The 14,326-nt window shown below is 36.6% G+C and overlaps 2 protein-coding genes across 3 annotated transcripts in view; one reads left to right on the top strand and one right to left on the bottom strand.

The window, feature by feature from the left end:
- The window catches only part of CDC73 (cell division cycle 73), a 151,701-nt gene that overhangs the window by 7,232 nt on the left and 130,143 nt on the right, over nucleotides 1-14,326 (top strand). Inside the window, exons 4-8 of one of the 2 annotated variants that reach the window (XM_023737010.1) lie at nucleotides 849-972; nucleotides 2,827-2,906; nucleotides 4,483-4,545; nucleotides 4,628-4,680; nucleotides 6,999-7,087. In XM_023737010.1, coding sequence (XP_023592778.1) covers nucleotides 849-972; nucleotides 2,827-2,906; nucleotides 4,483-4,545; nucleotides 4,628-4,680; nucleotides 6,999-7,087 — 409 coding nt within the window. The remainder of the gene's footprint in view (nucleotides 1-848; nucleotides 973-2,826; nucleotides 2,907-4,482; nucleotides 4,546-4,627; nucleotides 4,681-6,998; nucleotides 7,088-14,326) is intronic. The other variant, XM_004382550.2, reaches the window with a different exon arrangement.
- On the bottom strand, nucleotides 7,289-9,446 carry LOC101361959 (60S ribosomal protein L36a-like). Its single transcript, XM_023737011.1, has one exon. It carries the CDS (start codon nucleotides 8,150-8,152, stop codon nucleotides 7,727-7,729), a length of 426 nt encoding a protein of 141 aa, XP_023592779.1. The 5' UTR covers nucleotides 8,153-9,446; the 3' UTR covers nucleotides 7,289-7,726.

Here is a 14,326-nt window from a genome sequence, read left to right as displayed (position 1 = left end):
CTTACAACTTCTGACCATTATACCCCCATCTTATTCCTTCCTCCTCCTTTAGACTGTTGCGTAGCCTCACAAGTCCATAGCCTCCTCACAAGTCCGTAGCCTCCTCACAAGTCCATAGCCTCCTCGCAAGTTCCCGTTCTTTGTTTTCTGTAGTGTATTTTCCGCATAGGAGTCAGAGTGACATCATACTTGGAATAAAGTGCATTCTCCCTATATTGACCCTGTGTAATCTTGCTTCTGTCTAAATCTCTGTGACCTTATGTTTTACTAATCTTTGCCCACAGCAGTCCATTCTCATCAGTCTTTTAGCCGTTCTAACCTTAGAGCCTTTGTACGTGCTCTTCCTCTGTCTTGAGTTCTAATTTCTCTGTATTGCCATATGGCTCACTTTCTCATTCAGATCTGTGTTCAACTCTTGTTCCATCAGAGAGGACTTCTTTGACAACTCTATCTTATGTCTATGTTATTAAGATAAAATAAGATTGCTTCTCTCCATTCTCCTGTATAATACTGTCCTGATTTATTTATTTTTAATCAAATCCCTTTCTTTGACCTGAAACTGTATATTTATTTACTTATATATCGTGTGCCTCCCCCACTAGAGAGTAAACCCCAAGTGGGCAGAAACTTGTTTTTCTTGTTTGTTGTTAAATATTCGGCATTTAGGACAGTGTTTGGTACATAGTAGTGTTTAAATGAATAAATGAATGATTATTAATTTGCTGTCTTACAGAATACAAATAAATTGATATAGTAGAACGTTTGGTCTCATCTTCCCTGGGGTGGAGTTTACTACCTTTAAGTCATTAACAGCTGTCCTGTCACATATTCTTCTCCATGGCTTTAAGCAGTAAGATTGATTTGTACAGAAAATCTTGTGCATAATGGAAAGATCATCATCAGGAGTGTTGTCTTCCTGTGCTATCTTCATTCAGCATTCAGCAAGCACTTACTGAGTGCTTATTCTTACAGGTATTGTGCTGGGTGCTTTACAAAATGCAAAATCTCTGTCTTCAGCATTTCACTGGCCTGCAAGGTAGACTGATAAAGGGTTAGAACCACGGGAGGACTGAAGAGGGGGCCCAATTCTGCTATGAAGAAGGATCGAAATGGGGAGGATATAGAAAGGCTTTTCCTTTGAATCAAATCAAATTTAATTTTTTTGGAGCAGTGTTTCCCCAACTTTTTAAATCATGAGAATCATGTGGTACACTTATTAAAAATAATTATATTTGCTTCAGAAGGTCTAGTATAGGATCTAGGATTCTCTAATTTTTAATACGTGTCTCAGGTGAGTCTGATAAATAGACTAGTTGGGGTGAGTACTTCAGAGCAAATGGTTTTCCTTTTCAGAATCCAAAACAGAGTTGCCCTTTATCCATCCACTTCATTTCCTACACTTTCTGCTGTAAGACAAATAAATTTAGTTATCAGGTATATTGCTTTAAGGAGCCCTGGTGGTGCACTGGTGAAGTGCTCAGCTGTTAACTGAAAGGTTGGTGGTTTGAACCCACCAGCTGTTCCACAGGAGAAAGACCTGGTGATCTGCTCCTGTAAAGATTATAGCCTTGGAAACTCTATGGGGACAGTTCTGCTCTGTCCTGTAGTGTCATGTACAGTAAGTCAGAAGCAACTTGAAGACAGTGGGTTTGATTTTGGTTTTTAGATATTTCTTCGCCAATTATTTAATTGCTGATTTAATGGTTTAACAAAACAGTTGAGCAAATGATAAGACAGACCATGTTCTTAGAAAGACATACTGGCTTAAAGATCTTAGTTCTTTATATAATTTATACCTTTAACATGATTTCAGTAAAAATCCCTACAGTGTTTTTGGAGGGAAGGGTAGGATTAGACAAACTGATTCTGAACTTTATTTGGTAAAAGAAACAGCGTCATAAAAATTTAGAGAAAAGCAATGAGAAAAGACTAGCCATTCTAGAGTTTAGAACTTATAATAAAGCCTTAACAATTTAAAAAGCATGAATGAATAGATAAACTAATAGAGCAAAATTTTTTTCTGTTAGATTAGAAGTACGTATGTGAGTTTAACCTGGTTAAAGTGACATGTCACAATAGGGGGAAGACAGCATTATCGAATTAATATGTTGTTAAAAGTAAAGTTTTGCATCATAGAAAGGCATGACAGTGGGGAAAAGATATTTACAACTCATGTTATAGAAAAAGGACCAGCCTCACTAATATGAAGTTGTGGAAACATATGTATGAAAGACCAAAAACCCAGTGGATTATGGTCATACAGTTCACAGAAAAAGTAATAAAATCATATGAAAAATGCTCAATTCTATTTGTAATAGAACTGCAAATTTAAATTGTGAAGAGATACCCTATTTTACCTGATAGACAAAAATCCAGAAGTTTGATAATATACTCTGGTAATGCCATAAGGAAATAGATACTTCAGTATACAACCCCTATTGATGTAATTTGGCAGTAGTTTTTTATAGTTACACATTTAACATAGAAATCCTACTTCTGGGACTTTTTTATACAGGTGTATTTGGAAATGTACAAGATGACACGTACAAAGTTACTCATTGTGGCATTGTTTGTGATGGCAAAAGACTTAGGATTGAAGTGCCCATCAATAGAGGACTAGTTAAATTATAGTTAATTCATACAACAGAATACTTTGTAGCTGTAAAAAAGAGTTAAGAAAATGTTCCACATACTGATAATGGAGGAATATTGGAGATACATTGTTAGGTTAAAAAAAAAAAAAAAAAGAAGGTGCAGTATAGTGTCTATGCTACCTTTTGTGTAAAAAGGGGCAAATAATAATATTGCTTTTTTTTTAATCTGCAGAAAGAAACTCCAGAAGGACATACAAGAGACTATCAGTGGTTGTGGAGGGTGGTGGGAAATAGGAGCGTGGATGGGGATAGGTATATACTGTTTTTATATTGAGCCATTCAAGAGTTAAATGATTTAATTAAAAATAATTTAAATTTTTCCTACTAGTTCTGAACTAAACCAAAGCTAAGAAGTTTCCTGAATGCAACCAGACTCTATGAGGGACAGAGTAGCAGGGGTGGAGTTCTGGGGACCATGCTTTCAGGGGACATCTAGGTTAATTGGCATAACAAAGTTTATTAAGAAAATGTTCTGCATCCCGATTTAGTGTGTGGCATCTGGGGTCTTAAAAGCTAGCGAGCGGCCATCTAAGATGCATCAGTTGGTCCCAGCCCACCTGGAGTAAAGGAGAATGAAGAATACCAAAGTCATAAGGAAAGTATTAGCCCTAGAGACAGAAAGGGTCACATAAACCAGAGACTGTATTATCCTGAGACCAGAAGAACTAGATGATGTCCAGCTACCACCAGTGACCGCCCTGATGGGGAACACAAGAGAGAGTCCCTGATGGAGCAGGAGAAAGGTGGGGTGTAGAACTCAAATTCACGTAAAAAGACCAGACTTAATGGTCTGAGGCTGGAGGAACCCCAGAAAGCATGGCTCCTGGACTCTCTGTCAACCCAGCACTAAAACCATTCCCGATGCCAGCTCTTTAGACAAAGATTAGACTGTGGAGTATGGGGCATAAAATGATATTCTTGAAGAGTGTGCTTCTTAGCTCAAGTAGATACATGAGACTAAATGGGCAGCTCCTGTCTAGAGGTGAGATGAGAAGGCAGAGAGGGTCAGGAGTTGGCTGAATGGACACGGGAAATCGGGTGGAAAGGAGGAATGAGCTGTCACAGTATAGGGAGAGCAATTAGGATCACATAACAGTGTATGTATAAATTTGTGTATGAGAGACTAACTTGAATTGTAAACTTTCACTTAAACTACAATTTAAAAAAAAAGCTTAAAAAATTTTTTCTGACCAGTTATAATTACAAATTGTATGTTTAAAGTGAATGCTAACTTAAAGAAAATCACAAAACTTTCCCTCACATATATACACTTACGTATTTTTTTTTAGATACACTTTTTATGCATGTAATTTGTGATACTGAAGTGTTTGAAGTGACCAGTTAATTTCAGTCAGATCATCTCAACAGTTTGTAAGCTAAATGGTTAAAAATAGTTTATCCTTTATATATTTTCTAATATAAAACCAAAAACCAAATCCACTGCTGTTGAGTTGATTCTGATTCATAGTGACCCTGTAGGACAGAGTAGAACTGCCTCATAGGGTTTGCAAGGCTTTAAGTCTTTTGTAGAAGCAGACGGCACCACATCTTTTTCCCATGGAGCCGCTGTTGGGTTTGAACCACCGGCTCTTTAGTTAGCAGCTGAGTACTTTAACCACTGTGCCACAAGGGTTCCTTTTCCTTCTAAAATAGATTAGTCTTTTCCAATAAAATGATTTTTGTAAAATGGCTTTAAAGCTTATTTTTTACTTAGGGAAATCATCATATAGAAAGTTAGGAATACAGCAAATATTGAACATTTCACTCAGTAATATCTAATGTTTGTGTTTAAATATTGATCTCTCACTGAATCTTTTTAAATTTACAGCAACATCAGCAAGTATTGACAGAAGTGCCCCCCTAGAAATAGGTCTACAGCGATCTACTCAAGGTATGTCTTGTCACATGTTTGTGTAGAACTTTCAAAAATCCATCCCAAGGCTGTGTGTTTACTTATTTGTTTTTTCTTATAGTTAAACGAGCTGCAGATGAAGTTTTAGCAGAAGCAAAGAAACCGCGAATTGAGGTAATGGAATTTTATTTTAAAGGTGATTTATATTGTTACTGAAATGGAATTGTGTAGTAACAAGAATTCTGCCCTCGTATTCCTAGGAGCTTTTTTTTAGGGGGGAGAGTTGTTTAGTAGAAAGAATAGTTGATCAGTAAGTAGCTTAGATTATAGTTTTGACTGTTTCATATACAAGCTATGTGGTGGACAAATCACTTAATTTTCTTTGCCTTTTATATCCTGTTGATGAAGGTATTAGAGTAGACCAGGGGTTGGAGAACTTTTATAGAAAAGAGGCAGATAGTAAATATATTTTAGGCTCTATGGGCTGTATGTTCTCTGTTACAATTATTCCATACTGCTTTTAGCCCAAAAGTAGTCATAGGTAATATGTAAATGAACAGGTGGCTGTGTTCCAGTAAAACTTCACACACACAGGCAGTTGGCCAGATTTGGCCTTTCTGCTGTAGTCTGCCTGCCCTTGGAAAAAAGTGGTGTGGGAATTTGCCTCACTCTTAAGAAGTGTAAACAGCAAGTGCTTATTGTCGTTATGTCATTAAAATACTGACATCAGGTTACAAATTTCTTACAGAATTTTATAGCAAGGGGAATATTTGTTAATAATGATAGTTCATGTGAAATAGAAGCCACCTTAAAAATGCCGTTACCTTTGAGTAAGAAATACAGTAACATCAGTGATAAAATTTTATGTTAAAATAGTGAAGCATACTCAGACATGAACATGGCAGTTTTTGGGTAATGATAACAAACTTGTTATTACGCTGTGCTAGGTGATGTTCTAAGTACTTTATGTATATTGACGCACTTAGTCCTTACCACAACCCCCTGAAGTTGGTGGTGCTATACATTTCATCTGTGAGTCACCATAGACTTAGAGAGGATAAGTGACTTACTGCAATTTCTACAGCCACTAAGTTGCAGAGCCAAGATTAGAACCCAGGCAGCCTGTCTCCTAGCCATTCCATTGCACTGGGTACAAATTTTGTAGCAGTAAAACTGAAGATTTCACCAATTCTTCCTGCATGAAAGGAGTTTGTGACCCACTGTGAACAAAGCAGGTGAATTTAGGGATACCATTTATTTAGAAAAACCTGAACAGTTTAATCATGTGAAAAATTACAGCATGTCAGCAATGTTAATTTGCTGGGATTCCAGTAACTTGAAAAGTCAACAGGAAATCACATAATAAAATTATTTTCAGAGCATATGTAACATTGAAATGTACTTCACAGACAGTTGTGTCACATAAACAGTTTTCATTTCAGCAAATATATATTGAGGACCTGCAAGGCATTATACTAGGAGAGTGAAACCTGAAGGCATGAATTCTGATTGGATTAAAATTTAGACTGCATTTATCTTTAAAATTAGTAGTCTCCTAAGGAACTTGGGCAATCTTTGTTAATACCTTTATTACAAATGGCGAAACTTTAATGCATCTGCTAAAATACTACCCTTGTATTCATTTCAGCTGATGTGTCCGTTTTAAGATTTTCTTTTCTTTTTTTTTTTAGCATGGTAGAATATTAGGGCATTATTTAAAACCCAACATTCTGGATCTCTTGAATATACTGATTTTTTTAAATAAAATTTTGTATTTTATTAGTCACAGACACTCTGGTCCTCAGTTTTCTCATTTGTAGGCTGTGGGTGTTGAACTAGATCTCTTACTAAGTCTTGTTTTTAAGCAGGGAAACACTTTTCAGACAAAATCTTACCTGAAATCCTAATACGTATTTTAGATAAAAGCTTAGCTACCAAGGTTGAATTCAGATAAGATCTTGAAGTGGCCAGTGGGACACTTTGCAGTAAACCCTTAATGCTCTGAGAAACATGTTTTGAAAACTGTTGAAGTTTAACTTCTACTATTTTGATCTGTGCTGAGGGATTCAGCACCTGTAGCAGTAGATGAAGAAAATCTAGATTCAAAATGAAATTTTTGACTGTGGTGAAGGATTTTTATAAAACTTAGTTATAAACTTTCTCAAAGAGAAGGTATTTGTTGTATGTCTTCTCAATAAAGGTAGATATGCTGTTTTATGGGAAGTACACTTATAATCAGAAAATAGTGATTAAACAAGTTGTTTTGTAAACTTTCAGTCAGTTCTAATCTTATGTAAACCAACGTTATTTATTATTACCATATTTGTGTAATAAGAGTGTAACTAAAAGTTCTTTTACAGTGGACTTAAGGCCAGTTTTCCCTAGAACTTTGTAGGCTGTAATTTTTTTAAGAAAATGCTTTGTTAAGTGTTTTTTCCTACTAAAAGTTAAATAAAAATTTAAACCATTCACTGATCAGTGATTATTTCCAGGATGAAGAGTGTGTGCGCCTTGATAAAGAGAGATTGGCTGCCCGTTTGGAGGGTCACAAAGAAGGAATTGTACAAACAGAACAGATTAGGTAAGAATTCATTTAGTAGAAAGTAGACAGTTTAGGCACGCATAGGTATACATGGAAAAGGAATATTAATATGCTACCCGTGTTTAAAAGGAGCCCTGGTGGCACAGTGGTTAAGCAGTTGCCTGTCAACTGAAAGATCATCGGTTTGAACCCACCAGCTGCTCCATGGGAGAAAATGGGGCAGTCTTCTTCTGTAAAGATTACAGCCTCGGAAACCCCGTGGGGCAAGTTCTGCTCTGTTCTGTAGGGTTGCTGTGAGTAGGCATCAACTCGACGCAGGGCAGTGAGTTTTTTTGATGCATGTTTACATTTACCTCTTCTGTTCATTATATGGTCTGTGCCCTAAGTTCAAAAGAAGATGATGCGTGGACATGTTTTACGATGGGAGGTTTCGAAGCCATTGTGCTAATCGTGCTTTCTGGAAAGGCTTCTTGATTCTGTTACCACATTGGTCTTTCCTTCTTAAAATGGTTTCATAATTGAAACAGTTTATTTTATCGTGTAATCTCTTAAATTGATACTTGGCAGAGGTCAGCAAACATTTTCTTTTTTTTTTTTTTTGAAAAAGACTATCACTGTATTTTCCTACAGGTAATTTTTCTATTGCTTTGACATTTTTCAAAATTAAAAAGAAAAAGCTTAGAACTGGATCACTTGGCCCTTTCTCTTCTTATCGCCTCCCAGCTCAAAATGCTTGCATCTCTTAATGGCCAGCATTCTCTTGGACCTGCAGTTAGGCTCAACACTTTCAAGCCTCAGCACAATCTTCTTTGTGGTTTTAGCCTTCTTCCGGAAAATTGGCTTTGTCTGCCCACCATAGCCGCTCTGCTTCCTATCATAGCACCTCTTTCCCTGCGCGTACAGGGAATCCTTGCCCTTCTTATACTGGGTCACTTTGTGAGGTTGATGCTTGCCACACTTCTTACAGAAAGTCCTTCGGGTTTTAGGTACGTTGACCATCTTTGCAGTAGAGCTGTCTACGCAGTGTAAACAGGAACTTCGCCTTTGGTTCTCTTCGCCGCGGTCCGCTCGTGCCTCCAGGAGACATTTTCTGTCAAGTGCCATATGTTAAATATTTTTGCTTTGCAGGTCTGCATTGCAGTTACTCAGCTCTCCTGTGGTAGAGAAAGGAGCCATAGACTGTACAGAAATGAATGGGCGTGGCTGAATTTGGCCTGTAGCCTTAGTTTTTTGACTCCTGATTTTTAGTGTAATTAGAATTATTTCATGTTTCTTTGCCACAATCAACTGCTTATGGAAGTTTTATCCAAAGTTAAATCAATGCAGATTTAAAAAAATATCTTTAGTGAGGTATAATTGACGTATAATAAACTGCACATATTTAAAGTATATACAGTCTGTGAAACCATCGTAATCAAGATAATGAACGTAGGTGTCAGCCCCATAAGTTTCCTCTGCTGTTTTGTAATGCCTTGCTCCCACCTGTCCAAGATACTCTCCTCCTGAGGCAACTAATGATCTGCTGTTATTGTAGATTAATTTGCTTTTTCTAGAGTTCTATATAAATGGAATTACACAGTATAGGTTTTATCTTCCTCTTTTTTTACATAGCGTAATTATTTTAGAGTCACGCATGATTTTGGGTGTATTATTAGTTTATCCCTTCTTCTTGCTATGCATGTACCACAGTTTGTTTACCCAGTCACCTACTGATGGACATTTGGGTTATAGCCATTTTTTGTCTGTTACAAGTAAAGCCGCTATGAACATTCGTGTACAAGTTTTTGTATGGACACGTGCTTTCATTTAGGAGTGGAATGGCTGGATCACATGGTAGTGTAGATTTAACTTTTTAAGTAACTATGAAACTGTTTTCCGAAGTCATTGTACCAGTTTACATTTCTACCAGCAGTGTGAGTTTCTCAACATTCTTGTCAACACTTGGTATGCTCAGTCTTTTTAATTTTAGCCATTCGAAAAGGTATGGTTTTTAAATCTTGTATTTCACTATGAGTTGTGAAATTGTCAGCTTGTCAGGTTCCACGGAAGTGACTGATGGGATTTGCTTGAGATTGCATTGGATTTGTACATTAATTTGGAGAGATTGACAATTTAATAACACTCAATATTGTGACATCTCACCAGCGTCTACTCCATTTATGGAGAGAGATTTAACCGAAAAAAAACCCCCGAAAACCAAACCCATTGCCATCAAATCAGTTCTGACTTGTGGTGACCCCACGCGTTATAGAGTAGAACTGCTCCATAGGGTTTTCTTGTCTCTAGTCTTCATGGAAGCAGATTGCCAGGCCTATCTTCTACAGTGCCACTGGGTGAGTTTGAACTCCCAACCTTTAATTTAGGTTAGCTGCCGATCGCAAAACCCTTGCACCACCCAGGGACCTGTGGAGAGATATTTATGTCTTCTTTAATTTCTCTCAGCAACGTTTCATAATTTTCATTATAAATGTTATGCATTTTTTATCATATTTATTCATAAGTATTTCATGTTTTTTGATGCTATTTTAAAGGGTATATTTTAAAATTTCAATTCTTCATTATTGCTACTGTAGGAATACAGTTGATTTTTGTGTGTTGATCTTATATCCTATAATCTTGCTAAACTCTTTTATTTTGGTAACTTTTTTTTATAGATTCCATTGGGTTTTCTGAATAGATATTCATGTTGTAGACACAGAAAAACATCTTTATTCCTTTCCAAACTGGATGCTTTTTACTGCTTTTTCTTTTGTTACTGCACTGGCTAGACTCTAATCCAATGTTGAATAGACATTCCTGTCTTGTTTCTTGTTTCTTGTTCCTGAAAACACTAAACCTTACACTAGTAAGCATTATATTACTGTAGGTGTTGTTGCTTTTAGATGCTCTTTATCAGATTGAGGAAATTCCCTTCTGTTTGTAGTTTTCTGAGAGTTTTTTTAATCAGAAGTGAGTATTGGATATTGTCTGTTGCTTTTTCTAATTGTATTGAAGTGATCATATTGTTTATCTTTTTGTTAAAATACGGAATTAAGTGAATCTTTTGAATGTATTTCATGAATATAATTCTTTAATCCTATTTTTAAAATAGATACAGGACTGTTCTTTTTTGTTTTGTTTTTCATAACATTCCTTTGTTATCTTTTTAGTATCTGTATATTCTGAAGTTATGTCCCCACTGTCAACCCTGATATTAGTACCTTGTGTCTTTTCTGTTAGTTTCCTTATTAGTCTGGCTAAATTGATGGAATTTATTAATCTTTTTAGAGAACCAGATTGGAGTTGTTCTCTGTTGTTGTTTTTTAAATTTTTCTACTCTTTTTAAAATTGTGGTGAAAACATACACAGCAGATCATTGGCCAACACAACTTCCACATTTACAACTCAGTTACATTGATTACATTTTTTCATGTTCCACCATTAATGCTGTCCTCATCTAAAATATTACACCACCATTAACATAAACTCAGTTCCCCCCCCCCCGACTCCACCCCCCCCCAACAAAAACTTTCCTGGTAACCGTTAGTAATCTTTGGTTTCCGTATATTTGCTTATTTCATATAAGTGAGATCATACAATATGTATCCTTTTGTAACTGACTTATTTTGCTCAGCATAATGTTTTGAAGGTTCACCCATGTTGTGGCATGCGTCAGAACTTCATTTCTCTTTACAGCTGCATGATATTGTATTGTGTGTATATTCCACAATTTGCTTATTCTTCCATCTATTGATGGACGTTTCAGCTGTTGTGAAAAGTGCTGCAGTGAATGTTGATGTACAGGTTTCTCTTTGCGTTCCTGCCTTCACTTCTTCTGGCTATGTACCTAGAATTGGGATTGCTGGGTCATTTGGTAATTCTGTGTTCTACTTTTTGAGGAACCATCAAACTGTTTTCCAGAATGGCTGTACTATTCGACATTCCCTCCAACAATGGATGAGGTTCCTCTCTGGTTTTTATGTTTGTTTTCTGATTCGTTAAGTTTCTTTTCTGATATTTATGGTTTCTTTTTTTCTGCTTACTTTAAGTTTAATTTACTCTTTTTTTATTAAGGCAGAAGCTGAGGGCACTAATTTCCCTCTAAGTACTGCTTTAGTAATATCTCATAAATTTTGATGTGTTTTGTTTCAATTTTCATTCACTTTAACATGCTTTCTAATTTGCATGTTACTTGCAAATTTTGTTTCCTCAAATAGCTGGAGATTTTCTGGATATCTTTCTGTTACTGATTTCTGACTTAATTCTAAAGTATGATTGTACTTTGTCTTGACTTGAATCCTTTGAAATGTATTGAAACTTGTTTTATGGCCATGAATCTTGAGAATCTTCTAAGTGCAATTGAAAAGGATGTGGCATTCTGATTTTATTGTTGGAGTGTTTTATAAAGGTCGGTTAGGTCAAGCTGATAGTGTTGCTCAAGTCTTCTATATCCTTACATGTTTTTTATCAATTACTGAGAATTATTGTAGCCTCTATGATTGTGATTTTTCTCTCTCTCGTTATATTAAATGTCAGGTGTTTTGAGCTCCGTTACTAGGTGTAAATGTTTAGGATTATGATGTCCTTTTGTTGAATTAACCTTTTTATCATGATAGAATGACCTTTTTTTTTTTTTTTTTTTTTAATCTCTGGCAGTATTCTTGCTAAAATATCAACTTTGTTTTATTAACTTAGCCACTCCAGCTTTCTTTCTTTTAACTAGCATTAGCATAGTATATCTTTTTTATCCTTTTACTTTTAATCTGTGTATCTTTGTAGTTTAAGTATGTTTCGACTGTTTACATTTAATGTGATTACTGATAGAGTTAATTTAAATCCATTATTTTGCTCATTTTCTGTTTGTCTCTTCTGTTCTTTGTTTTCCTTTTATCTAACTCCTTTTGGATTAGATGAATATTATAATTCCATTTTGTCTCTTTTGTTGACTTATTAGCTGTAACTTTTATTATTTTACTGGTTACTTTAGGGTTTATACTATGCATGGAATATAGTCCCCACGTGTCTATCAGTTTGTCATACTGTGGGGGCTTGCGTGTTGCTGTGATGCTGGAAGCTGTGCCAGTGGCATTCTAATACCGGCAGGGTCACCTATGGTGGACAGGTTTCATCTCGGCTTCCAGACTAAGACAGACTAGAAAGAATGATCTGGCCATCTACTTCTGAAAAAAATTAGCCAGTGAGAACCTTATGAATAGCAGTGGGACGTTGTTTAGTGTCAGAAGATGAGCCACTCAGGTTGGAAGGCACTCAAAATATAACTGGGGTAGAGCTGCCTCCCTCAAAGTAGAGTCAGCCTTAATGAAGTAGAAGGAGTCAAGCTTTTGGGACCTTCATTTGCTGATGTGGCATGGATCAAAATGAGAAGAAACAGCTGCAAACATCTATTAATAATAAGAATGTGGAATGTATGAAGTATGAATTTAGGAAAGTTGGAAATTGTCAAAAATGAGATGGAATGCATAAACATCAATGTCCTAGGAGTTAGTGAGCTGAAATGGACTGGTATTGGCCATTTTGAATTGGATAATCCTATGGTCTGCTATGCTGGGAATGACAGCTTGAAGAGGAATGGCATCGCGTTCATCGTCAAAAAGAACATTTCAAGATCTATCCTGAAGTGCATTGGCTGCCCCACCCCCCCAAAAAAAAAACCACACTTCTGGTGAGACAATTCGAACTCATAGCAACCCTTTAGGGGACAGGGTAGAATTTCCCCATAGGGATTCCAAGACCAGCTGGTGGATTCAAACTGCCAATCTTTTGGTTAGCAGCTGTAGTTCTTAACCACTGATCCACTAGGGCTCCACAACACTGTCAGTAATAGGATAATATCCATATGCTTGCAAGGAAGACCAGTTAATAGGACTATTATTCAAATTTATGCACCAACCACTAATGCCAAATATGGAGAAATTGATGATTTTTACCGACTTTTGCAGTCTGAAATTGATCAAACGTGCAATCAGGATGTATTGATAATTACCAGTGATTGGAATCTGAAAGTTGGAAACAAGGAAGAAGGATCAGTAGTTGGAAAATATGGCGTTAGTGATAGAAACATCGCTGGAGATCACATGATGGAATTTGGCAAGACCAGAGACTTCTTCATTGCAAATACCTGTTTTCGATGACATAAATGGCAACTATACACATAGACCTCACTGGATGGAATACACAGGAATCAGATCGACTACATCTGTGGAAAGAGACGATGGAAAAGCTCAGTATCATCAGTCAGAGCAAGACCAGGGGCTGGACTGTGGAACAGACCATCAGTTGCTCATATGCAAGTTCTAGTGGAAACTGAAGAAAATTTGAACAAGTCCACGAGAGTCAAAGTACGATCTTGAGTATATCCCACCTGAATTTAGAGACCATCTCGAGTAGATTTGACGCGTTGAACACTAATGACTGATGACCAGATGAATTGTGGAATGACATGAAGGACATCGTACATGAAGAAAGCGAAAGGTCATTAAAAAGACAGGAAAGAAAGAAAAGACGAAAATGGATTTCAGAAGAGACTCTGAAAGTTGCTCTTGAACATCGAGTAGCTAAAGCGAATGGAAGAAATAATGAATGAAGTAAGAGGGCTGAACAGAAGATTTCAAAAGGCAACTCAAGAAGACAGAGTAACGTGTTATAATGACATGTGCAAAGACCTGGAGTTAGAAAACCAAAAGGGAAGAACATACTTGCATTTCTCAAGCTGAAAATACTGAAGAAAAAATTAAAGCCTTGAATTGCAGTATTGAAGAATTCTATGGACAAAATACTAAACGACACAGGAAGCATCAAAAGAAGGAATATACAAGTCACTGTACCAAAAAGAATTGATGTTCAGCCATTTTAGGAGGTGTAGCATGTGATCAAGAACCGATGGTACTGAAGGAAGAAGTCTAAGCAGTACTGATGACATTGGTGAAAAACAAGGTCCCAGGAGTTAACAGAATACCAATAGAGATGTTTTAACAAACAGATGCTGTGCTGGAAGTGCTCATTTATCTCTGCCAAGAAATTTCGAAGACAGTTACCTGGCTAACTGGAAGAGGTACATATTGATGCCTATTCCAAAGAAGGATTATCAACAGAATGCGGACATTATTGAACAGTATCAATATCACATGCAAGTAAAATTTTGCTGATTATCGTTCAGAAGCAGGTGCAGCAGTACATTGACAAGGAACTGCCGGAAATTCAAGCCGAATTCAGAAGAGGACATGAATGAGGGATATCATTGCTGATGTCAGATGGATCTTGGCTGAAAGCAGGGAATAA

The sequence above is a fragment of the Trichechus manatus genome, unplaced genomic scaffold (genome assembly GCF_000243295.1).
Source record: "Trichechus manatus latirostris isolate Lorelei unplaced genomic scaffold, TriManLat1.0 scaffold00095, whole genome shotgun sequence".
Classification (NCBI taxonomy): Eukaryota; Metazoa; Chordata; class Mammalia; order Sirenia; family Trichechidae; genus Trichechus; species Trichechus manatus.
The sequence above is the reverse complement of the archived record's forward strand: the minus strand, read 5'-3'. Positions and strand labels throughout refer to the sequence as shown.